This window comes from Podarcis filfolensis, assembly GCF_964270895.1.
Source record: "Podarcis filfolensis genome assembly, chromosome: 1".
NCBI classification, from domain to species: domain Eukaryota; kingdom Metazoa; phylum Chordata; class Lepidosauria; order Squamata; family Lacertidae; genus Podarcis; species Podarcis filfolensis.
Genome location: NC_139604.1, coordinates 13,325,645 through 13,351,684, shown reverse-complemented (window position 1 = coordinate 13,351,684; position 26,040 = coordinate 13,325,645). Strand labels below are relative to the sequence as shown.

The window sequence follows — 26,040 nt, the reverse complement described above, 5'->3', positions numbered from 1 at the left end:
CGAACGGGATCCATCCCGCTGGCTGTCTTGGCTTCCTCTTCAGCCACGCGCAACCTCTCCAGCCGGGAGAGGCTGTGCGCGGCTTTGGCAGAAGCCAAGACAGCGAGCGGGAAGGATCCCGCTCGCTGTCTTGGCTTCGTTTTTAGCCGCGGGGCTGGGGCGGGGGAAGCCCGAGCTTCCCCCGACCCCAGCCCCCAGAACAGGTCCGGGAGCGGTGGCAAGGTTGCGCGCAGCCTTGCCGCCGCTCCCGGAGCTTGCAGGGCTGGCGCCGCGCTCCGAAGGCTTGCAGATAGCTGCCTGAAGCCCGGGGAGCACAGTGGGAGTTGGCGCTGTGCTCCCCGGGCTTTGGGCTGCAGGCTGCTATCCGCAGCTGTGCTCCGAACTCCTGCTATGCTCCGAAGGCTTGCGGATAGCTGCCTCCAGCCTGGAGAGCGAGAGGGGTTGGTGCGCACCGACCCCTCTCGCTCTCCAGGCTTCAACGAAAGGCTGCATTTGTTCCATAGGACGCACACACATTTCCCCTTCATTTTTGGAGGGAAAAAAGTGCGTCCTATAGAGCGAAAAATACGGTAAATAATAAAGTTGTTGTTGTTGTTGTTATCGTCAACATCATCATCGCCACTATTATTACAGGTTTGGAAGGTAACTTTGCTAGCTCACTATGCTCAACCTGAAAGGAATGATGAGGTTTTCAGCCCCCAGAATTTTCCTAGGCTGAAGAAGAATTTCTGGGTTTCCTGCAGACTCAATTTCCCCCTAGTATTAAGGGAGCCATGCCTCTGTATTATAATCAGTAGGTAAATTAAGACCCTGCGGGAGCAATAAAATAAAATCCTTTGCCCCTCAGATCTTTGCCTCACAGGAAATCCAGTTGTGTGTGACATGTGTATTTGTGATGTAACAATTACCACTTCTGGCTACTTTAGACACAATTGCTCATCTGGGAAACTGAGACTGGGGTACAAACCCCGAGAGCAAAACCCAGTGAGAGGTACACATAGCCCTATAGCCATGTAGCCCAGGAGTCTAATCCGCAACTATGTCAGAGGACTCTCCTAACAAAACAGACACCCAACATATATTTAATTACAAAAAGAATACATTTCTTACAACACTTATTAAGATTCCCAAAGAATTTTTTGTCATCATTTTGCATTAGATTCCCCCCCGCTTCCAAAGGAAGGAGGAATGCAGACAGTGTTACAACCCCTGAAGCAATATGAACTGTGTGTACCCCTGTCTGGAACAAGGAGTGCTGCCTGAGATTCATCCAAACATATGATGACCGGCTCCTACCTGTCTAAGAAACTGATAAGATAAAGAACTTAACTTTGGCTGCTTTTTTAAATACCGAAGTGGAAAAAGACCTGAGTGGTAGCCGAACACACGTCTTAAGTTAATTATGGGCTGTGTTCAAAATAGTCCTTCCTGACGTCTTTCCTGCATCACCCACTAATTAATTTTCACCGGATGACCCCCAAGATCTGGATTACGAGAGGAGAAATCTCAAATTCCTTCAAACCACATGTAACTTTATAAACCACTATTGTGTTGTCCCTTTTTCGCCATAAACTAAACTAGGAGCTTCAATGGATATGGATGTGCTCTTTCTTCACAGAGGTCGTGCTCCTTTTTCTGTGCCTTTTTCCAGGGCATCACTGAATTGACAGTTTTATTTTCAATCCTTTCCCTAATAATCCCTAGCATGAAACTTGAATTTTCCACGGTCGTCACGCAGGGATCTACATTTCCACAATCAGTCCCTGCTCCCCACAGAGGTTTCCTAGAATGCAAGGTTTTAATTTAAAAAATAAATAAATCCCTTCTCCAGAATATTTGTGTGAGTTGCTGACTGATACCAGGCAGGCCTCACAAAGATGCAAACACATGCAACACAACACACTCCTGGGAAGTGTGTAATTTTAAAATGATGAGGCATCTCCTAGAAAGCTTCTTCATTCCTAGGTTTCAATAATCCCCTCTCTTGCACTTTGGCATGGGAGAAATGGGGAAGGGCATAAAGTTGTTGTTGTTTTTTTAAAAAAATGTTATGATTTTATGTAACATCCATTTGAAACCTACATAGTACCTAAATTTGATAGCCTTGTACGCGGCGTGTTCAGTGTGCTTAACCAACTTAGATTCAATTTTCCAGATGTAAAGCCATTGGAAGAAATATTTTATTAAGCCAATAATCCATGTAATATAAGCTCTCTGGGCAAGTCCATGGAGATAAGCAAAGTTGTGAAAGCCTACAATGGGCAGCATCTGCTAGTGGAGATAAGTAGGATTTCCTAGCAAATTTCCCCTCAATCTATATGAAATAAGGTCATTTCAATCTTGCAGCCTCAGCATAGGCCTCCGAACAGCTCGTTACCTGGCTGGGTATAAAGCTTTCTTGTCCTTGAAAAGTTCGCTAGCTTCCAGTTTTTCTTCATAAACCAGTTTCTTCTGGTCTGTGAACTGGTCCCGGTACTTTTTACACTACAAAAACAGTATTACAGATGAATCACAAAGCTATTCTTTGAAAGTGGCTTCGGAAGAGCAGCTGCCATGGCTTGCTATTCCCTTTGTGCATAAGAACCCAATTTTAATGCATTTCTGGATTGAATCAGTCACATCCCACAGGCAATTATATAAACGCAGCAATCAGCTCCACAAGAAGTACCTCATTTTCTACCTGTTTCCCTGTGAACACGCATTCATCACAAGGCAACCTAGGCAGGGCATCAAAGTGTAAAAAAAAGGGGGGAAGTATTCTACTTGGCCACCATTTGCTTATCTGGGATGGGGGTGGCACTGTGGTCTAAACCACAGAGCCTAGGGCTTGCAGATCAGAAGGTTGGCAGTTCGAATCCCCGCAACAGGGTGAGCTCTCGTTGTTCAGTCCCTGCTCCTGCCCGCCTAGCAATTCAAAAGCACGTCAAAGTGCAAGTAGATAAATAGGTACCACTCCAGCGGGAACATAAACGGCGTTTCCGTGCGCTGCTCTGGTTCGCCAGAATCGGCTTAGTCATGCTGGCCACATGACCCGGAAGCAGTCTGCGGACAAACGCTGGCTCCCTCGTCCAGTAAAGCGAGATGAGCGCCGCAACCCCAGAGTCGTTCACGACTGGACTTGACTGTCTGGGGTCCCTTTACCTATACCTTTTGCTTCTTAAATAACTCCTCTGACTAAATCTCGCAGGATGAACAGATATGCCCACAGCAATCGTTACACATATTCCCTCTGCCTCATAAAACTAATTAGTAACATACAGGCCAGAATACGAGGCTTAAGGAAATTCTAATGGCTGGGGAAAGTGTAGATTAATGGGGAAATATGGAAATCACCCAGAGGGCCGTTTCAAGAACTGTTGCTTACGCTTCTCATTTTGACTCAGCCATCCTCAGCAACTTAACTAAACTGTAGAAGGAAGAGGAGAGAGAGAACAGAAACCACCGACTTCCACCAGTTTATCTGGGAAGTTCCAAATAACGTGTGCACAGTTCCCAGTTGGACTTTGCTAGAGTTCAGTAAGGCAGTCACACTTTTAAGCTTTTTGTAAATAGAATTTAACAGCTACCTTCTCTCACAAGATTGATGACTATACAGGCGCTACTAAGGAAGATTAAAGGCACTACCTTTTCATGGGGAGAAAATGTTAGCTCCCCACTAACAAATGAAACCCAAGAGCAATTTCAGTCTCTTTGGATTGATGCCATTTGAAACTATTGACAGCCTCTGAAATACATATTTTTGCTGAGACACTTCTAATGAAAAATAAGGAGCACTGCATGTTTTGTCCCCCTGGTCCTTTATTAATGGCTTTTATCGTATTTTATTTGTTCAGATGTTCCAATGCTTCATGTTTATGTTTCATACAATAAAACAAAACACTATATTATACATTAAATTGCTTTGAGTGCCTGAGAGCAGAAGGTAGAACAGACTATAAATAAAAATACAAACAAACAGACAAATACAATTAACTCTTGTATCATATGGTTACCCTCCACAAGTGGAATATCCTCTTCAGTTCCTTGTGAGTTGAATCCAAGAAGAGATAAGGCCTTGCTGGCCAGTTTTTATCGATTGGCGATAAAGAAGGCATCTTATTCTTCATTTCCAAAAAATACTTTTGCATCTATGGAAAGAAGAATTAAGCAACCTGTGTTTTTTTGTTTGCTTTCAAGTGACTAAATTTTTTTTCTTCAAGCAGGCTTCGTACAACCACCTTCCCTATTCACAAGATCTGGCAAACCAACATCTAGCTTCATTTACACAAAAAGATATTACACTGCTGGCAACAACTGAGTGTAAAACTATTGTACTTTTTACTAAGCCAATGAGCTGGTTCTGATGTGGTACTAACCCAGGTGTAGGGAACCTTTGGACCCTCCTGATGTTGCGGAACTACACCTCCCACTCATCCCAGCCAGCATGACCAATGGTCAAGGGGAATGGGAATTGTAGCTCAGCAATTACCTGGAGGAACAAAGGTTCTCAACACTGGCACCAAACCACAGTTTAACATTGCAAGACTAAGCCACAGCAAGCCATGGGCTCATGTACTCCTGCTCTTTCTGTGGCACTGCTGTGAGGAGCTGAGCAACTTTTTGTTTTTGGTTAAATGCAGTCTACTTTGCCATCTGCAGCACAGATAATTAAAAAAACAAAACACATTAATAGAGAAAGCAGTGTTGTTCTCTATGTACTATGTATTCCTCCAATCAGCCCATCTTATGTACGTTGAGAAATAAAACAACTTCAAATGATTGTGTTTGCTATTCTTTTCTGATGACTGGCTGCAGTAATTGTATAAGGAGGGAGGGAAACATACAATTTTCTGAAGTATAAATTCGTAGATCTTCCTTCCAGCGTTGGCCCGGAAGAATTTCCTGTATTCTCTACGGACCTGAAAAATTGAAAACTCAAGAGTAAACATTCAGCTTTTGTTTTTGTTTTCTTCTCATAAGCATAAGTAGTACACTAAATTCCAAGGAGACAATTTTTAGTGTTGTTCTGCAGAAGAAAGACCACAATCTAGGTCCCCCCCCCCCGGCCCCCGATACAAAAAGTTAAGGTAAACACAGGCAAAATAAAAATCCTCATTCACTACTTAAGAGGCTTTAGCATTTCTGGATGTGTTTATTATTATCAGGAAACCTGAGTTTGGGTGGTACCAATTCAGTTTACAGGTAAGGACTCACATGATTGAATCTTCCTCTCTATACTAAGTGGGGAACCTTTTGGAATTCAGTTGCCACATTCCATCATTTGTAAGAACTCAATCATTTAATGTGGCAGCATCTAACACTTTGGAACTCCCTGCCTGTTGAGATCAAGCAAATACTCTCACTGTACACTTTTTGGCATCTGCTAAAAACATTCCTGTTTAGACAAGCCTATGCAGATGCTTAGAAGGTTGAGGCAACTTGAATTTGTTTAAGTATTTTAACGTTTGTTAGTTAGTTAGTTTGTTTTAAAGTGGGATTGCCAATTTTTCTTGATTTTACCTTTTATATCTTTTGTAGACAGCTTTGAGGTTTGGTTTGGTTTTGTTGACAATCAAGCGGTGTATACATTTTATGAAATAAGTAAGTAATAAATAGATAAGCAACTTTTGGGGGTTCACATACGGGGGGTGAGGTCAGAGGAAAAACATGGTTGAGGCTAGAGGCGTGGTTCCCAACCTCTTTTTGGCCATGTCTCACCTACGCATCTCTAAAATCCTGATTCCCCCGCCCCCGCAAATGACACATAATTCTTATTATTCAAAAAATGAACTCCTATTCACGTGGAGGAAGCATAAAAGGCCATTCACTGTTAATAACTCCTTCTCAAATTGCCTCCCTTAGGAATCAAACTAGCACCCCTGTGGGGTGTGTGCCCCACGTTGGGAACCATGGGGCTGGGGGCATTAAGGGTGGGTCACAATAGGTGCAACTCCTACCTTTGCACAAGGAATTATATTGCAGCCCCAGAAAAAGCAGAGGTTTCTATACTCTCACTCCCATCCTGGCTAGCAAAGACACATTTTTTTGCCACGCAGCTCCAACCCACACTTTTCCATGCAGTTAGGGGCTATTTGTAAAATGGCAATGCTTAAGCATCCACAGTCATTTTGCAAGGGGGGAGGGTGGGGAAAAAACCAGAACTAGGCTGCCCCCCTGTGACTGCTCATTGGCCAAGGCTCTGTAATCTCCTGAGAGCTCCATTGGGTCATAGGCAGCAAGTGACAGCTGGTTCCTATTTTCTTTGTGCATATTAATGTCTGGTAGAGAAGCATTCAGTCCAGGGTGTCTGAAGTGGTACAACCCAAACACAGGTTGAGAAGAAGTCCTCATTATCCCTACCTGACATTATCAGGTTCTTAATAAAATGGAGAACACCCCACCCACCCACCCCCACCATATCATATCATATGTGTTTGATTTCTAGATATTCAGAAAGGGCAGCTCTTAGGAAACAGCTGAACTGTAGTATCTATAAGATTCGTTTAGTTTTTCAAAATCATGTAAACAGGAGAAAGAGAGAGCAGAACCACATCAAGCATGACTTGCTCAGATCTTTGTCTGGTTAACAAACGGCCAGGGGCGGAGGAAGAGGGGTGTGGTGGGGGCGGACCACCCCAGGTGTCTTCGCTGAGGGGTGCGTGACATTTGGCGCACCGCCAGCGACTCCCAAGCCTACCTCAAACCGTCGGGGGAAGAGGGGAGCTGCACTGCTTTGCAGGCTGCCTTCCCCCCTTCCCCCTTTGTTTTGACCGCTGGGGGAGGCTTGGGAGTCGCGGGCAGGCGGTGCGCTGAATGTCCGCCATGAATGGCTCGCTCTACCCCTGCGGGTGCGCCGCTCCGTGCACCCGAGCAGTATCCTGCGCCTGGGAGGGCACCCTCTGCGCCCCACGCCCCTCGGGAGCGCGCCCGCCCTGGGCAGCGCGGGCACATGCTCCGACGCTGCAAAAAGCAGCAAGAATATACAGCATCTTCATATATTTGACTTGTAACACAAATATAAAGGATCAGTGGCAATCCCCTTCTTGAACGGAATGGGATTGCACCTTTAAGAAATGTGCCTTCGTTTCAGTTGCTTACAGGTTGTGGTCAGCGATGAGAGAACCTGGCTCAGCCGCAGGTCGGCATGATGCAGCCGCATCAAAGAACCAGGGAGCTGCAAATTGCCTGCAAACTCTGCTCGGGGACCCTGTATGCATAAACGGCTCCCACTATACATCTGGAGGGTTCCTCCACACCTGCACTAAGCCATAATTTGGCTTAGTGTGACATGCAAATCAGGACTGTGTGTGGCTGCTGCGATTCCTATATGACTGTGGCAGGAGGAGTTTTGCTGCAGCCACAGAAATTGCAGCGGTCACATATCTAGCCTCCTCTCTTGCCCCCATCCCCTGGAAGCATCCGCTCACACAAACAGTCCCTCCATGTGGGTGTAATCCATTTGCCGGCAGGGATCCATCCTCATCAGAAGGAAAATTAAGCATACTTAACGTTTAGTAATTCTGGACAATCATGTACCAACGAAAGCAGAGAGCTATCGTCACACAACAGCAAAAGGTGGTTCAGAAAAGAATTGTCTGCCATTACTTGAATTGTCGCCAATGCCAGCTGGTGTCAATAGCTGCCATGACACCCCTATTGGTTAAAATTTATTATCCCTTTGATAAGTCACACTGCTGGTAAGATTAGCAATGTTTTTGAAACAGCTGCATAGATTTGAAAACGCACACACATAAAGTTGTCTGGCATAATCTGCAACGCCATTTTGCTTGCTTGTTTCTAAGAGTCTAATCTATGGGAAAGAATAATTTCCTTAAAGATCATGCTTGCTAGAGCAATCTCACAGCACCAGAGGTTGATTATGCGTTAGTAGAGAGCACGCTTTTTATTGAGTTCATTATTGACATAAGGGAGTCGTTTAAGAGAGTACCTTTAGTCCAAGCCAGTAAGCCCAAATGACTGCAACAGCAAGCTTACGCCTAGCCTCTTCCTTCAAGCGTTTGAACTCCCTTCGAGCCTAAAAGGTTTAGACAGTGAATCACAGAGACAGCCTGATGCAGGTAAGCACAATGACCAGGAACAGAATTCTCCCACTGATAGAACAAGCCAATACAGGAAGATGGAAGAACAGTATGCAACTTTTAGAACCCCAGCATGAAAGGGTGAAGAGAGGGTGAAAGTGCAAGCAGACCCCTCAGCGCTGCTTCACCAAGGCAGGGAAGAGAAGTAAGAGTAGCAGAAGTTCCCTGGGTTCTGGCACTCTCATATGGCATGTTAGGTCTGGCAAATGCTGCATAGCTCTCAATTTTAAACGGAAAACTTTCTGCACAGTTGCAGCCCAAAGGGTTGTTATTCCAGGTAAAACATCCCCTTAAAACACTAAGGTCTGGACTTGAAGTACTGAAGGACCCCAGTTTAGGCCAGCCTTACACAATTTTGGGTGTCAATGCGCTTTCTTCCAAAATCTTGTAAAAGAGCTTCTTCTTTGATGTCACACAGAGACATACATGCACATCACATCACATCAACATGACTTCAGTATGTGTGGTACACAGGGAATGGGTAACACAAAAAGGGATGTTAAAGATCTATACATTCTGTATGGCCATGAGATTCTGTTATTGCTTTGGGGTGTTTTAGGGTTAGTAGAGGACAGGCATCTTCAGAGTTCAAATGGTTGTTTGAGTATAGCATTACGCTAACAGCAGCCGTAGTTATGCACCTGCAGCACTGATACATAGTTCATCCCACAGAATGTTTGTCTTGCAAATTTTGCAGTCCGTAACAAAGGCATGCTCTGCTACTTAAGTCTGTATTCAAATAGAAGTTCACACAAGCACATTTAAGTTCTTAGTAAATGGCATACAAATGTTGAAGGGAATTGCAGTGTTATGAGGGTTCAGGCAATGATCAATTTACTCTCAATTATATTTTTGTTTATGGTCAGCAATTGATGATTGTTTCATGAATGGGTTCAGTTTATGAACCCCTCATGCCTAAAGTGTTTTTGGGAAGATGTTGTTTGTATGTGTTTTGTTTTGTTTGAATTACATGGTGGTGGTGGTGCCCTGTGCAATTTGATCACCAAATCAAATAAACATTTGAAATTCTACGGATCAAGGGGCTGGTCATACCAAGCACCTATTATTATTATTATTATTATTATTATTATTATTATTATTATTATTATTAAAATACTTTTCCTCAAATAAATCAGTCAAAGCTATCTTGCAGGAGAATTTCCAGTTGTTTCAATGCTAGTTTACTTTGACAGTATCCCAGCTATCGCAAACAGACCAGCTTGGTTTTCCAAATTAAACCTATAGCCCTCAAGCTACTTTTTATGGTATATCACTACTAAAGCCCAAACCATTGAATCATTTCACCTAAGTGGAGCATTTTACCATACAATATATATATATATATATATATATATATATATATATATATATATATATATATAAACAGCTGCAGCAAATAGTGATGTTCCAGGTGGCATTTACTTCCCCCTAAGGTACAGCCACATTTGGTAAGGCTCTTCAGTATAGTTAGTTGTTTCAAAAGAACGTTCTCTAGGGAGGAGCTTTTGTTACATAGCACACGTTTTCTTCTTTTCTCCGTATCAATATTGTGCAGTCAGTTGCTCACTGTAAACCAGGAGTGCCCAAACTTTTTTAAAATAGGGCCAGATTTGATGAAGTGAACATGCATGAGGGCCGACCAAAGTTGTTGAGCTTTTTTTAGGATTTAACCCCAAGGTTGTTGTTAAGATTTAGTCGACCAGCAGAACGGATTAGGGCCCCAAAACGGACTTCAGACATGCCTGCTGTAAATTTCTGGTATGACTATTCCTCTTGGGATTTTCCTGTGTCATTTTTTTTAAAGATATGACTAATGTCAACTATCATATCGGCAATATTCTTCCCAAAGTCCTAAAGGGTTATATATAATTTTAAGTATTCTCTAGATTTACATAGCGCTCAGATGCAGCTGGGGATCAGCACCAAGCACCAGTTTTACAGGCCAACACGCTCACCTACACCTTTCACACTTGGCAAACAATGCGCCCCTTGGGTACAATGGGTAGACGAGTCGAAAAAGCCCGGGACACAAATTCCCACGGCCTTCTAGGGGCCCATTTACCAGAAGCAATGGATTTAGTGTTAATTGGTTGCTTGATCTCTCGCATGCCCAGTCTACTGACTGCTTCTGTTCCCAGTTCTGAACCTTGGCTGCAAATGTTAGCAAATTGCCAATTACACTAGCGCTCCCTGAGCTGCCAAACCCTGCAGGGAGCGCAATGTGATGGCATGCAGCAAGCCATTAGTATGCTTGCCCCTTTGCGCAACTAAAGGTATGGTTCGATGGCCACTGGAAGATGGCTCAATAACGCAAGTGATAAGGTGCGATGGACCACATTGAGGACCCTGAAGAGCCCTTTGACACCTGTAGGCCTGACATTTGATACGTTCTCACTGAGGTCCAGCACTAAGGGCCTTCTGGCGGTTCCCTCGCTGCGAGAAGCCAAGTTACAGGGAACCAGGCAGAGGGCCTTCTCGGTGGTGGCACCCGCCCTGTGGAACGCCCTCCCACCAGATGTCAAAGAGAAAAATAACTACCAAACTTTTAGAAGACATTTGAAGGCAGCCCTGTTTAGGGAAGCTTTTAATGTGTAATAGGTTATTGTATTTTAGTGTTTTGTTGGAAGCCGCCCAGAGTGGGGTATAAATAATAAATTATTATTATTATTATTATTATTATTATTATTATTATTATTATTCTATAAAAAATGAGAAATTTAGAACATAGAATTCTGTTGGGATTAAAAAAACAAACAAACCCAACACTTTCTTACAAATTGTGAAATATTAGGACATGGGTTAGAACCTATGTGCACTGCTGTGAATTTAATTAATAGAACATCCCCCCCCCCTCAGCTCTTAGCGTGGGAACCTATAAAATTACTACTGCATGTGCATGCTAATAAAAGGGCCTTTGCTTCGAGACATGCAAGTTTAGTTAAATACATTTTAGAGCCCCTTTTTCAGTCTAGATGCTTTATGGCTTCTTAACAAGCAATTAGTGCTAAACAGCTGGGCATGCTTGACTTTTTTTTAGTTTATGGAATTTTTTTCAGGTTAAGTGGGGCAAAGATGTAAAGGAAAGGCTATCAGCAGTGGCATGCTCCTGTTTAGTAAGCCAGCACAAATGATTAATTCTTGCTTTAAAAAAAAAGTGAGTGGGATAAGGGAAGGGGGCACATGACGCTTGCATGTAGTACCTTTAATCCAAGCCAGTAAGCCCAAATAACAGCAATAGCAAGCTTATTCCTAGCCTCCTCCTTCAGCCGCCTCAGCTCCCTTCGCGCCTGCGGTGCATTTGAAAATGAATTGCGGGAAGTTTTGAAAGAGACAAAGGAAAGAAAAGAAGAGAGTTTGCTTCAGTTTTCCCAATGGACAGAAAGGAAGCCGTTTCACACAGAATAAATGAAAAGAGTGTGCCTGGATTTTTAGACTGAAAAGCACAGCTTGGAGTGGGGTGAGGGAAGTGGAAAAAACTCAAGTGAAGTGAAGGAAGCAGCTGAAAACATTTCTGCCACTCTTTCCATCGAAAGGCAACCTTTGTACCACGTAGCTGGCTCGGAAACAAACAGAAGCCGGCTTGTGTTTTCTTACCTGAGCTCCGTGCCAATAAGCGGCAATAGTCGTAACAGCTTCCTCACAGCGTTTCTGATGCTTGAGTTCACGGAGCAGCTTTCGAGCCTGTGAAACGGCAATAGCCCGTGCCAAAGAAGAGTTAGGGCTTGAAATACAGCTAAGATAACAGAGTGATCTGATGCCCACCTGCCCACTTCAGACTCCCAGACAAGGCAAACATTTCATAATTATTCCATCCTCAGTATGTTTCCGAGCACAATTCAAAGTGTTGGTGCTGACCTTTAAAGCCCTAAATGGCCTTGGTCCAGTATACCTGAAGGAGCGTCTCCACCCCCATGATTCAGCCTGGACACTGAGGTCCAGCTCCAAGGGCCTCCTGGCAGTTCACACACTGTGAGAAGTGAGGTTACAGGGAACCAGGCAGAGGGCCTTCTCAGTACAGTGGTACCTCGGGTTACATACGCTTCAGGTTACAGACTCCGCTAACCCAGAAATATTACCTCAGGTTAAGAACTTTGCTTCAGGATGAGAACAGAAATCATGCTCCGGTGGCGCGGCAGCAGGAGGAGGCCCCATTAGCTAAAGTGGTGCTTCAGGTTAAGAACAGTTTCAGGTTAAGAACGGACCTCCAGAACGAATTACTGTAAGTACTTAACCTGAGGTACTACTGTTGTGGCGCCCACCCTGTGGAACGCCCTCCCATCAGATGTCAAGGAAATAAACAACTATCTGACTTTTAGAAGACATCTGAAGGCAGCCAGACATCTGAAGGAAACCTAGCCAGATGGGTGGGGTATAAATATATTATTATTATTATTATTAATTATTTATTATTATTATTATTATTATTATTATTATTATTATTATTATTGTCGTTATTATTATTATTATTATTATTATTATTATTATTATTATGCCTTTCTGGTGTAATCTAGTACTGCCCAGTGTCTTCCACAATGTAGGCCTCAGGACACAAAATCAGGCAGCACTGCAAAACTCCTAGGGCAGCGGGAAACAGCACTGGTCTTCAAATCAGTTATTGATACATGAGTAGGAGTGGCACCTAAACCAGATTTCCAGGGCCCATCTAATTCTACTGGTGGCTTGGGATTTTAAGCCACAACTACTCAAGTTTTCAAAATAAATCAGCAAACGCACGTAAAACAGATTCTAGAGAAAGCTGAAGTTAAACAAAACGAAATCCGTGGGGGGGGGGGGAGAGAATAGCCTATCATTTTAAGAATAATCCAAACAGCATTCTGGCAAACCACATTTTGCTTGACTGGGTTTTTATTTCCGATTCTTTCAGCACATTCTAAGCAGTCCTACTTGTTTTTAAATAACATTATGGCTGGACCTACATCTCGCATGTCCAGCTTGCCTTTCTGAACCCCAGTCGCTGCTTCTACACCGCAAAGCAGTAAATCCATTACAGTCATACCTCAGGTTGAAGTTGCTTCTGCTTAAGCCTTGTGACCCGCACATGCACGGACACGGGTTGCATTCGCTTCAGGATGCGATCGGGGCTCCGGAACGGATCCCGTTTGCATCCAGAGGTACCACTGTAATTACATCCTTTTTAAAAACAACAACAAGGTTTTCCAATGGCAGGGTGTGATTCGCAGGTAAGAATAAGTGAAGAAACGAGGGTTTAACACTTTTATTTCCCTGCACTGCCTCCGCGTCAACCTAGGAGTCCAAATACACGTCTGGGAATGAAACACAGGTACAAATACCCCTTTTCTCTACCCACGGAGAGGCAGCAGTTACAACCCAAGGGGCTGAATTGACTTTTTCTCACCTTCCATCCTCTGATATAAGACTGCACCACGATGGCAGAACTCTTGATCTGCCGGTACTTCTTTTGTTGCTGCATTGAAAATTTAAGCAAGAATGAATCAGAGTTTTACATAACTGAAATATACCCAGCTTGTCACACACACTTTGTACTGGTTCTATTAGGGATGCATGCTATGTAGGGACTGCCCCGGTGAGTGATACAACCTGCTTGCTAGAAGCACACTGCACTTCTAAGAGCAACGTGTGAATAGTCATTGTGTCTAAATAACTAAACCATGGTCAATAATTAGCCACTAACCAGCACCTGAAACCATGGTTTGTAGCGGGTTTGCAAACCATGGCTGTATCGACAATGGTTAAGTGTTACGTCGGCAATGAGCAAAATCTGGTTAAAGACAGTTTCTGATCAACTCAGCCTCGCAGCTCACAAGGCGTCTCCTTATACATGTCACCTGGAGACATATTTTAGCCAAGCAAATTTAAAGGGAAAAAAACATGGTTTCACTGGGCATTTGTAACCTGAATCCGGATTAAGGCAGCAAACCATACTACGTCTGCTTTGGATCCAAGAGCTCTACTGCTGTTTCTATGGCTTTTCAAGCTGAATTAAAAGTGCACATTGAGACCAACCAAGGGTACTCTAAGACGCATACCTCAACTAATTGCTTTAAGATTACAAAGCTGTGGCAAGACTTACCAACATCCAAACCTGAGCATCTTCCAAGAATACTCACTACAAAAGCAGGGCACAGTTCTGAGTTTACAGCCATTTTTTAAAAATTTCACTGGGTACTTTAGTTTAACCACAGATGTCACAATTTTTATTTGTATTTTTTGCTAAGTATTGCTAACTGCACTGAACTCTTGAGAAGGGACAGGATTAAAAAAGCCCCACATATAATATTTTCTTACTGCATATCTCCTGTACCAAGCAGCAATCACAATCTGACTCCTTTTCATGAGAAGAAAACGTGTGCGACACTTCCAGCCCCTGTAGATCTTCTGGATCAGGGTAGCCAAATCCTCAAGGCGCTGTTTTCTTAGATCTTCTAATTTGAAGAGCTATGTGGGGGGGGGGGGGTTGGGGCAGGAGGGAGAAACGAGAAGTGTTATGTACTGAAGTTCTCACCCTGGGCCAGCAGGGGGATACTGTAGATAGTTATGCAAAGGAAGGATCGAAAGTGACGTTCAGTGATTGGATAGTTTTAGAAAGTTGCTACAGTAACGTTGTAGTGGAGCTCTATATAAGCAGGCTGACTGAGCCCTTCAGCTCAGTTCTGTTCTGGCCTCTGAATAAACAAGAGCTGTTTGAAGAATCGCTGTGTCGTCTGATATGTTCGCCCACAACTTAACAAGAAGGAAGAGTAAAATGTTTGACACCTAAGTTATTTTAGGTTTTGCACACGCACGCAGCAGAATGAGGTGGCAGCGAGGTATCAGAGACCAGAGGTGGTACAACGGGCTGGACCATTTGACAATGTGGGTGGAGAGATTATGTTTTAAATGCCCCCTATGTTTAAAAACAAAAATCCTCACGAGGAAAACTAATTCTGCAGGGAGCAAGCTTGAACCTCTCACTGGTGTATTGGCTTTTTGCCAGCAAGGAGTTTTACATGAGAATGCATTCAGAAAGGGCATTCCCCAGCTGCAATTCAAACTAGGAACAATCCATTCCTATACAGTGGTACCTCTAGATACGAACGGGATCCGTTCCAGGAGCCCCGTTCGCATCTAGAGGTAAACGTAACTAGCGATGGCACGTCTGCACACGTGTGTGTCGCTTTTCGCCGCTTCTGCGCATGCGCGTGACGTCATTTTAAGCGTCTGCGCATGTGCAAACGGCAACTCGAACGCACTCAACTCGAAGCATATTTAACCCGAGGTATGACTACTTAAAAAAAAACAACTAATATTTTATTGAAAGAATTTCAATTATAAAGAAATAAAGTGATAAAGAGGGGGAAAGTTAGGTTAAAAAAAGAACAGAGTTGTGTATAAGAAATATGTATATACAAAAATGCAATGTAATATTCTCCCATATGTTCTTATATAAATTGATAGTGTTATTATCCTAATGCATATGTAGATTTTAATAGCCTACTACATTCCAAATGTTGTCACATTTATCCAAACAAAGTCTACGTCTGTAAGCAGTCGGTTCATAAACTGCAAGTGTTGCCATATTGTCCATTCCTATTCTGTCATTTAGCCGGGACTAAGAATTGTTGTGATGTCAAAATACAGCTAAGGAGCGAAGGTGGAATGCAACAAACGAACTTTAACAAGCTGCTTTTTTTGTCTGCAACTGAGGCCCACACAAAACCAACTTTTTGAGGAATGCGTGATACAATTGTTAGATGGCATGTCACAGTGACAAGTAAAAAAATATGCTGGATTAAATTTATTTCCCTCTTCTTTCCAAAACCTAAGCTTTAGCCCTCCATCACCTAACAACCTGAATTTGGCCTTAAAACTCTTGATATCTTGTAAAGAAAGAGGAGGAGCAGGAGGAAAGAGACAAATGTACTTGAGCTGCCTTTGCCGTAATGGAAGAAAAATTGGTTCACGTACTGTTCTTGGGTTGCGGATGAATATTTTTGATCTTCCCAAGGAATATTCTTCTTCAGGGACTTCCAGCTCACTGAACAATACCTCTACACCAGCTCTACAACAGAAAACAAATGGAAGTGATTTACTCCTCTCTCTCAAAAGTAGCACCTCTTACACAGGCTGAGAATACAATAAGCATATTATTAAAGGCAAAGCTCTGCTTTAGCATAGGCACTGAAAAAAAACAAAAGACCAGTAATTGTTATCTATTCTGTTTGCAAACACTTGTGCTTCAGATGTGAAAATGGTATACAAAATAACAAATGTCTGCTCTGATAAAGTCATTAAGGATTAGAAAGTTCCAGCCAGATTGTGAAATTGACAAAGCAATGTTCTAAACAGAGGTACAGTGGTACCTTGGTACTCAAACGCCTTGATTCCCAAACGCCGAAAACCTGGCAGTAAGCGTTCTACTTTTCAAACATTTTTCGAAGCTGAACATCCGATGCGGTTGTCTGCTGTTGTTTCCAGGGCGCCTGCATCAATCAGAAGCCGCACCCAGGTTTTCGAACATTTCAGAAGTCGAACAGACCTCTGGAACAGATTAAGTTTGGTGCTTTTGATTTTGCAGTTTTGTTTTTGAGGCTTTTTTTGTTAATTTGTTTTTGTGACTGTGTGGAACCCAGTTCAGCTACTGATTGATTGATTGATTGATTGTGTGACTGGGGAAATGGATAGAAGCCCCCCCATCCAAACAATGACTATCATCAGTGCAGGTAAGGAAAAAAATAATAATTTTATTTTTTATCATCTACAATACTGTCTTATTTGTTTTATAGTATAGTACATTGATTATTGCTTTCATTTTATGGATCAATGGTCTCGATAGTAAAATTCATGTTAAATTGCTGTTTTAGGGGTTATTTTTAAAAGCCTGGAAAGAATTAATCCATTTTGCATTACTTTCTTTAGGAAAGCACGCCTTGGTTTTGGAACGCTTTGGTTTTGGAACAGACTTCTGGAACCGATTAAGTTTGAGAACCAAGGTACCTCTTTATGAATTTGTAGCGGAAATGTCCTAAACCCCACCTCCCAAACTTATGTACAAATCGAACTTAAGCTCTCCAAACATATTTCACAGTTCTTGGCAATTTAAATGTAGCAAAATATGTATTTAATTTATAGAACATGCAGTTTGAAGCAAAATGGAGTGGAATTGTGGGGAAACATATGAAAGAGACACGAACCCAAAATTGAAAGGTTAATCCATGTTTAATTTTAATTAGGGTTGCCACAAGACAAAATAAATCTGCAATTTAAAATAGGGAAGGTATGCAGATAAAAAGGTGAGAGGAGCTTTGATAGAAACAATACAGTAGTTCTTCAATCAATCCTTGTATGTCTTTTACTGAATATGATTTCCTTGGGATCGCATCTCCATAGGATAGTTTTGTAACTGCCTCTGCACCGTACAGATGATGTGCAAGATAATCTCAAGAATCAGGTGCAGAGGCCACAGTTTTGCATACCTTCAACTCATATGAAGAACCTTTGTAGCAACATGCAAAATTATGGCACCATGTTTCGCTCCCTGAGAGCATTTTGAAATCCAGGAAGGGCAAAGAGCAGGGAAGTTAATAGGGTGTGGCTTAAGAGGTCGGATTTTTTTCTGGAAAGAGCATGCAATCCCATAGGCATGTTAAGCAATTGGTGCTGGGCCAAATAAACACCAGTAAAAAGCTAAAGGACCCCCTGACAGTTACCGTATTTTCCGCTCTCTAAGACGCACTTTTTCTCTCCTAAAAAGTAAGGGAAAATGTGTGTGCGTCTTATGGAGCGAATGCAGGCTGCTTGGCTAAGCCAGAAGCCAGAACAGGGAGAGGGAGCGCTGTTCAACGCTCCCTCTCGCTGTTCTAGCTTTGGGGTTAGCAGGGCAAAGCCTCGGCAGGGCAGCGGGGTGCCTTCATCCTGCTGCCCTGCGGAGGCTTCGCGGGCTGTCCCAGAAGCCTCCGCAGGGCACGAGGATGAAGGCTCCCCGTACCCTGTGGAGGTTTCGCGCAAAGCTAGACCAGCTATCCCAGCGGCTATCCCAGAAGCCAGAACAGCAAGAGGCTATCCCAGAAGCCAGATCCCTCTTGCTGTTCTGGCTTCTGGGATTCAGAATTTTTTTTTCTTGTTTCCTCCCCCCCCCCCCCCAAACTAAGTGCGTCCTATCGTCTGGTGTGTCCTATAGAGCGAAAAATACGGTAAGTCCAGTCGCGAACGACTGTGGGGTTGCGACACTCATCTTGTTTTGCTGGCTGAGGGAGCCGGCGTTTGTCCGCAGACAGTTTTTCCAGGTCATGTGGCCAGCATGTCTAAGCTGTTTCTGGCGAAACCAGAGCAGGCCACGGAAACACTGTTTACCTTCCTGCCAGAGAGGTACCTATTTATCTACTTGCACTTTGACGTGCTTTCGAACTGCTAGGTTGGCAGGAGCAGGGACTGAGCAACAGGAGCTCACCCCGTCGCAGGGATTCAAACCGCCGACCTTCTGATCAGCAAGCCCAAGAGGCTCAGTGGTTTACACCACAGTGCCACACCAATACACCTGCACTAATTAGTTAACGACACTTACCTGGCAGGACCTCTCCAGTGTGGCCATGTCTGTTTACAAAGCATTTTATATCTTTCTAGACAAGGCTCGTAAGGTTGCCTGAACGCATATCCTGCCCTTCTGACACGAACATTTTCCAGCAGACCCAAATACCGGACCTGATGACAAACTAGAGCCTCGTTGAAGATATGTGCTGCTTTTTTGTCATTGGGCTTAATGCATCTGCATGAAAAAGAACATTCATTAAGATATTGCACAATAATTTCTGCTACACAAGCACAACTATTTCTTTTCCACTCAGTTGGTTTAACATGCAATTGACTGCAATCATTTGCACGTCTCAGACAGAAACAACAATAAATGACTAAAACAGGTAACATAATCTTCTCTCGCATTATGGATTAAATATAGAAGGCAATCACGGTTATCATATTCATCAGACAATGGATCTTAAGACATTATAAACATTAACTTATGGTAATTCCAGAGACACTTGGCTCATTATTTTTCCAAATAGCTGCATATCGAATTGCAAGTGTCCCTATTTACTAATTAAATTTGTATCCTTTCCTTCCTGCCAAAGAAGCCCTGGGGCTCAGAGCCTTGTACTGTCGCAGTCTTACTAGAATGCAAAATAGAACTACTTAATTCTACGCCCCGAAAAGGCATCCTGTTTTGCTTGTCACTTGATGACATGGATTTGATGTGTAAGCTTCTCTGTAACATTCACTGCACCAGAGATATAAAACAAGGAGTCCTTTTGCTCTTCCACAGTTGTGCTGTCACTAGTCTATTAATTAGGTTTTAAATCTAATCATGTCTATAAGGAAAAGTGATTTTTTTTTAACCTTCCTGGTTTGTAATTCTGTTCAAGCTTACAACCGCCTCCCTCAGAGTCTAATGGTGAAAATAGCATTGATTTTGGTGTTCTAACAATTGTTTGCCCCACAGTAGTGTTGATCTCCTTGAGTACTTTATCCCAAAGTCTTGCTAGATATGGGCACTTCCACCACAGATGAATGCATGTACCCCACTGACCCATAACCCTTCCAGCAGTCTGGGGACATCGTAGCCAGCATGTGTATGAATCTCATTGTGCTTTAATATGATCTGTGGGTTTTTATGTATTCTCTCTGACATATGGGGAACCAGTCCCAGCACCTTCATTTCCCAGAAGCTATCCCATTGATTAGGTAGAATTTCCACCCCTCTATCTCCCACTCAAATCACCCTACGGCTTTCCACCTTTGCTCTTCTTCTTCTGCAGAATATATATCTGAAATCAGGTCCCTCCGTTCATCCGCTGAACCCAAAACCAATGCCACAAACTGTGAGAGAGACTTTTAGTCCCTTGCTCCCAAATCTCCCTGTTGGAAATAAAGTAACAGCTTGGATGGACATTAAGCTAGTTGAGTTCAGTCGTGGTTAATCAATCTCTCAACTACTCATCTGTAAATGGATAGGTGTTATACAGAAGGCCTTAGGCTTGTACAGTCTCTCTCCTTTTCAGTCCCTGAAACTGTGTCTCTCTGTCTGCACTGTAGAAGGGTGAATGATTTAATATATTGGTACCAGGAACACGTACTTGGGATTAATTTGGATTGCCATGCTTTCTAGACTGCAAAACATGCACCATGTGAACACATTACGAAGATTTGCAATTGTATGGGAGTTTATTGGAAGGGAAAGGTTGTGCCTGCAGAGCGACCATCTCTGATCCTGACCACCCCATGCCCAACAAGACCTTGCCTTTATCACCCAGTGTAAAATAAATTAAGTGACATTACTGACAAGCTTTGTTTTTTTATTTTAAAAAAAGTTAATGTGGAATTCCTCGTGCCATATGGATTGTCCTTCTGCATAGTAAATCACAACGCAGCCTGGCCCTTTCATTCTCAGAAAATAAATTTATTAATGGAAGCTTGCCATTTTCAAAGAGCCTTTCCCGGAATTAAAAATGAGAAACACCTGAAACATAAATAACAGCTTGGGGAGGTTTGACATTTTTATTGCTATTCTGCCTAAAAGGGACAACTTTCAGCTTATCCAGCTTTTTGTTTCTTTCCTAATTCTTCTGAGCACCGAGCATAAGTTTAAAGCACAAAGTTTACTTAGATCTTTTGGAATCTGAACTCCCAGATCTCAAGAGTGATTTAACGTAAGGCGGGATCCCCATAGCACACTTGGCCTGCAATTTGGGAGCCATGTTTACACTACAGGCTTCTCATAATGAACTTTTAACCTTGCAACCACCCCATACCACGCCAACTCCTTAATTATATCTGGTAAGACCTCTATCGGGTCTTACAGCATTATCACAATGTCATCAGCAAATGAACTTAGATGTTCTCTGCCTTCTATGGTGTACCTTGTAACTCCATCAATCCCCTGCAATGTAAACATTGAAGGGCTTGGGAGATAAAACAAACAGGGTAGTCCAGAGACACCCCTGTTTAATATGTGAACAAAGTTCAAAGCAAACTCGCCCCCCCCCAATCATTGGTTTTCACTACTGCCCATTAAGTACTAAATAAGTTATGTTATAGCACACGTACCGTATTTTTCGCTCCATAAGACGCACTTTTCCCCTCCTAAAAAGTAAGGGGAAATGTGTGTATGTCTTATGGAGCGAATGCAGGGGGGAAGCAGGCAGGAAAAGCCCCCGAGAGCCGCACACAAGCTCCGTGCGGCTCTTGCGGGCTTTTCCCCAGGAGGGAGAAGGGACTGACGCAGCCAGTCAGTCCCTTCTCCCTCCTCGTAGAAAAGCCCACAGGAGCCACACGATCCTTAAAGGGTGCGCGGCTCCTGTGGGCTTCTGGGGGGTATTGCCATAGCCATGCGCAGCCGCTCCGGCCGGGAGAGGCTGCGCGCGGCTAAAGAGGAAGCCAAGACAGTGAGCGGGATCCATCCGGCTTCCTCTTTAGCCGCTAAAGACCCATCCTGCTCGCTGTCTTGGCTTCTGCCATAGCCGCGCGCAGCCTCTCCAGCCGCTAAAGAGGAAGCCGAGACAGCGAGTGGGAGAGGCTGCACGCGGCTATGGCAGAAGCCAAGACAGCGAGCGGGATGGATCCTACTCGCTGTCTTGGCTTCTTTGCTCTTTGGGCTGGGGGGGGGGTGTGATCCGGGCTTCCCCCGGCAGCCCCAGAAGCTCTGGGAGAAGCGGACAGGCTGCACCTCTAAAAACAAGGTGTGCCTTATGGTCCGGTATACCTTATGGAGCGAAAAATACGGTAATTCCACCCCCAGATACAGTAATTTCAAAAAGTTTTAGAAAGACAAAAAGCCCATTCCAGTTGGTCAAATGCTTCATGTGGCTCCAGCATTTTCAGTAGCAATGAGTTACTGTGTTATTATGCTGCATTACAAGGCCATGGAACTGGATTCCTTGAAGGTTACCTGATGTAGTTGGGATTTTTGGTCTGCAAGTTCTTCATCAAGGTTGCCACGGAAGCCTTGAACTGCGAACCTGCTGTTGGGGGCCTCTTTAGGTTAATCTTGGCCGGGTTTCCTTCTGGGAAGAGTGCTTTAATGAGGGAGTGGTTGGCCCTCCACATGGCCTGGGACAGGTCGCGGTAAAGCAGGTCGTTGTTCTTGTCGACAAATCCTTCTACCTGATACATCACCTAACAATGCGAATCAAGAGTGTCTCAATGAACAAGAGATAATCAATCCAAGGGAAGGGCGGAAACGAAAGTCAAGAACAAATGGCTAATGCCTCCAAAATATTATTGCTGAATGTCAGAGGCACTGGGTCCTGCCCAACTTTGAGGGTGCCCAGTGCACACATGTGTTATCACATGGTGACAGGAAGCTACAAGACCTGCCACAGTCGTGGGTAGGCCCGGAGAGGCCCGCCACAATCGCAGGAAGGACTGACAGGGCCTGCCGCAGCAGCGAGTAGACCCGGTGAGGCCCATCGCAGGCTGCGAAATATTGATGGGGTCAGGCCCCCTCCTTGAAAAATTCAGGGAGGGGGCTGTTCGGCCCCTTGGCCCCTCTAGATGGTTCCCCTGCTGCATGTTAAGTAAACTATATTAAAACAGACCACAAATTTCCCTTGCCTTAAGCCCCTTCCTAGGGACGCAGGTGGCGCTGTGGGTTAAACCACAGAGCCTAGGACTTGCCGATCAGAAGGTCGGCGGTTCGATTCCCTGCGATGGGGTGAGCTCCCGTTGCTTGGTCTCTGCTCCTGCCAACCTAGCAGTTCGAAAGCACGTCAAAGTGCAAGTAGATAAATAGGTGCCGCTCCAGCAGGAAGGTAAACAGCTGCTCTGGTTCGCCAGAAGCGGCTTAGTCATGATGTACGCCGGCTCCCTCAGCCAATAAAGCGAGATGTGCGCCGCAACCCCAGAGTCTGCCACGACTGGACCTAATGGTCAGGGGTCCCTTTACCTTTACCTTTAAGCCCCTTCCTGATCCCAGTTGTGTGCACCATAAACAAAAGAGAGAAGCTACTTTAAACGGTGTTCTGGCTAATCTCTTCACGACTGGGATGGCTGCAGTGGAAACATGAAGGAAGGCTGTATCTACAGTAGTTTGTGCATCTCTTTTTTCGGCTCACTATCTCACCTTGGGACATCTATGGCAAGCATGCTTTCAAGCTGCCCAAAGCTGGAATGCTAGCCTTGTGTATAAAACCATACAACGTGCATTACCTTGCCAGCGTAATGCTGGATTCTGAAGCAACAGTGGGGTAGGGAAGTGTCGTTCAAGAAGCGTGAACATTTGCTCATCCTGCTCTCGAAGTGCTGGTGAGTGGCGCAGACCTGGTTCAACTTCTCTAAGAACGTGTCGTCCGTAACAGCTCCTGGCCTCAAGCATTCTTCATCCAGCATGGCTAGAATTCCATTCTGATTCTGTTGTGCAACAATAAGGTTCATTCCGTGTGAGATGGGCATAAATATTCTATGTATCCCTTAAGGTTCACAGTAAATGAATGCCAAACTAAAGCAGGTAATTAGCAAGTCAAATTTCAAGTCAGAATGCAAAATTGAAAGCCTGCGTGTATGTCTGCCATACACAGTCCTTACCACGTTAAAAGGCATTTATTCAGATTAGATTAACTCGATATGCTGAGCACAGCTAAAACTTCGAACTAGGATTTACCTGGACATGTCCAAATTTTATTGATTTATTTAACAACATTTATATACAGCGGTTTCCAAAAAAAGGCTACATATTTCTCCAACTTTACCAGGGTGTTGTTTTATAACATTGTAGAGTTGGAAGGGACCCGAGGGTCATCTAGTCCAACCCCTTGCAATTCAGGAATCTTTCACCCAACATAGGGCTCGAACCTGTTTGTTACTTCCTAGGTACTTCCCTATTCGAATGATCAGGAGCTCACCAAGTTAGTGGCTAAACATCTCTATTTGGTTTTTTGTCGTCGAAATACATTGCAGACGTCTGATCTCCCTGGAGACCTAGAGATGTGACGAGAGACTGCTCTGCCTCCTTTCTTTTAGCAAATGTTTTGTGCCACTGGGGAAGTGGTAATTCTGTATTGATTTGTTTTGGATGTTTGTATGTGATGCCAATAAAAGGTTTGATGATGATGATGTACTTCCCCATTCTTCAGGTCTCCAGACACTGAGGCCCAAGAGATGTCACAAAATTCAGGAGGGAATTTGCACCCTTTTGCTTGGAGGAAACCCCTTTGAGGCTCCCTCAATGTGGTGCTTGGCAACAGCATCACTGAGCAGATGAATCTCTTCCTCTTCCTGATGAGATGTGGAATAGGATAGTGTCTCTTAGCTGCAAATTTCTAAGCATGTATCATCCACTGGTAGCACACCTATTCTTTTTCATTTTAAAATCCATGCCTTTTATTTCAACTGTTCCTTCTCAAATCCTTGCGATTTGAACTTCCGATACAAAGCTCAGCTATGATCCAAAGCGAGACAGTTGAAGGAAGACGCTGGTGTCTGTGTCTCATTTTTTCTGTCTGGTGATGCTGGCTAAAGAACTGCTCCAGATTTCACCGTTGTCAAGGAACTAATGAGACTTAAAAGTGTGGGTAGTCAACAGGAGCTGCTGTCTGCAAGTACATGCTGTATTTGAAACATACACTGAAAGACGCAAAGTGTTCCATTTAGCATTCAAAAGAGAAATATTATTTATTGGGAAAGGAAACCTTTTTTAAAAGGTTGCCACCTAATCCTCAAGAACAATGTTACTTTCATCTACTATTCTGTTGGGAGTGGCTGGGGCAACCCAGTCAGGTGGGCGAAATACAAATAATAAAATTATTATTGTTGTTGTTGCTGCTGCTGCTGCTGGTAAGTTTACGAGACATTGACATTGGACGGTGTCGCCATCAGCCTGCTCCCCTTAATCGCCATCTGCAGCAGCCATTCCTTCAGGGTAGGAGAGAGCAAGACAGGAAGGACTGCAGGGCTTCTGCTGAAAAACTAGCAACTTTTGGCTCCTCCACTCCTTGAAGTCTTTCCATTCTGGCTGGTCATTCTACAAATTCTGCAACTAAGAAACGGTTGCTGCACATTCTTTTCTCCTCCTCTTCCCCCAATCCCTTTTCCTTTTGTGCTGTGTCTTTTAGATTATAAACCTGAGGGAAGGGAATGTCTTCTCACTGACACTTGTAAGGCGCTATGAGATTAAGGGATTTTTTGTTGTTGTTTATAATGGACGGGAGAAAAATGCTTTTTAAAAATATATATGAGTATTTTGCTCAATTCCACCCTTCAGAATGCTTTACTACAAGCGTCTCCAGGCTAATGCCCTCCAGATCTTTTACCCATCATCCCTGACTGTTGGCAATGCCAGCAGAGGCTGCTGGCACTGCAGTCGAAAAATCTCATCTGAAAGACACCAGGTTGGGGGAAGGTGGGCAAACAACACTATATACAGTGATAATTCCTTACTCCTTAAAGCACTATGCCACAATACATTCTTCGGAACTAAATAAATCATTATCATTATTATTTAAATTTTTACAGCACCCTTCTTCTGATGATCACAGGGAGGTTCACAATATCAAAACACAAAGATTGCACACCATATATAGCTGTCAACTTTTCCCTTTTCTTGCGAGGAATCCTATTCGGAATAAGGGAATTTCCCTTAAAAAAAGGAAAACACTGACAGCTATGATACCATAATAACACACAAAAACAATACCTCACCCCCAGTTTTAAACGCCATAGATGGTTAAAGTTAGGCAAAGGCCTGGGAGAAGAGGAATGTTTTTGCCTGGTGTCTAAAGATACGTAATGAAGATGGCCGGCATCCCTCCCTGAGGAGAGCATTCCACAGTCAGGGAGCCACCACAGAAAAGGCCTGTTCTTGTGTGGCAGCCATCAAATCAAAAGAATGAGAACATTCCAGAAAATTTCATTTTTTTATAATTATGACTTACATTTTCTATTAGGTCGCAAATTACAGCATTGTTGAAGTATTCAATGTGCGTCCACTCAATACCCT

The 26,040-nt window shown here is 43.7% G+C and overlaps 1 protein-coding gene across 7 annotated transcripts in view; it reads right to left on the bottom strand.

Annotated features, from left to right (window-relative positions):
* MYO1B (myosin IB) overlaps positions 1-26,040 on the bottom strand; it is a 165,779-nt gene that overhangs the window by 11,182 nt on the left and 128,557 nt on the right. For 3 of the 7 annotated variants that reach the window (XM_083627132.1, XM_083627131.1, XM_083627133.1), the window contains exons 15-27: positions 25,976-26,038; positions 23,256-23,456; positions 21,997-22,223; positions 18,622-18,822; positions 16,026-16,119; positions 14,367-14,516; positions 13,456-13,524; positions 11,673-11,759; positions 11,279-11,365; positions 7,928-8,014; positions 4,824-4,898; positions 3,993-4,127; positions 2,378-2,484 (exon numbers count right to left, since the gene is read on the bottom strand). In XM_083627132.1, the coding sequence (XP_083483258.1) occupies positions 2,378-2,484; positions 3,993-4,127; positions 4,824-4,898; positions 7,928-8,014; positions 11,279-11,365; positions 11,673-11,759; positions 13,456-13,524; positions 14,367-14,516; positions 16,026-16,119; positions 18,622-18,822; positions 21,997-22,223; positions 23,256-23,456; positions 25,976-26,038 (1,583 nt within the window). The remainder of the gene's footprint in view (positions 1-2,377; positions 2,485-3,992; positions 4,128-4,823; positions 4,899-7,927; positions 8,015-11,278; positions 11,366-11,672; positions 11,760-13,455; positions 13,525-14,366; positions 14,517-16,025; positions 16,120-18,621; positions 18,823-21,996; positions 22,224-23,255; positions 23,457-25,975; positions 26,039-26,040) is intronic. The other 4 variants (XM_083627136.1, XM_083627137.1, XM_083627134.1 and 1 more) reach the window with 3 other exon arrangements.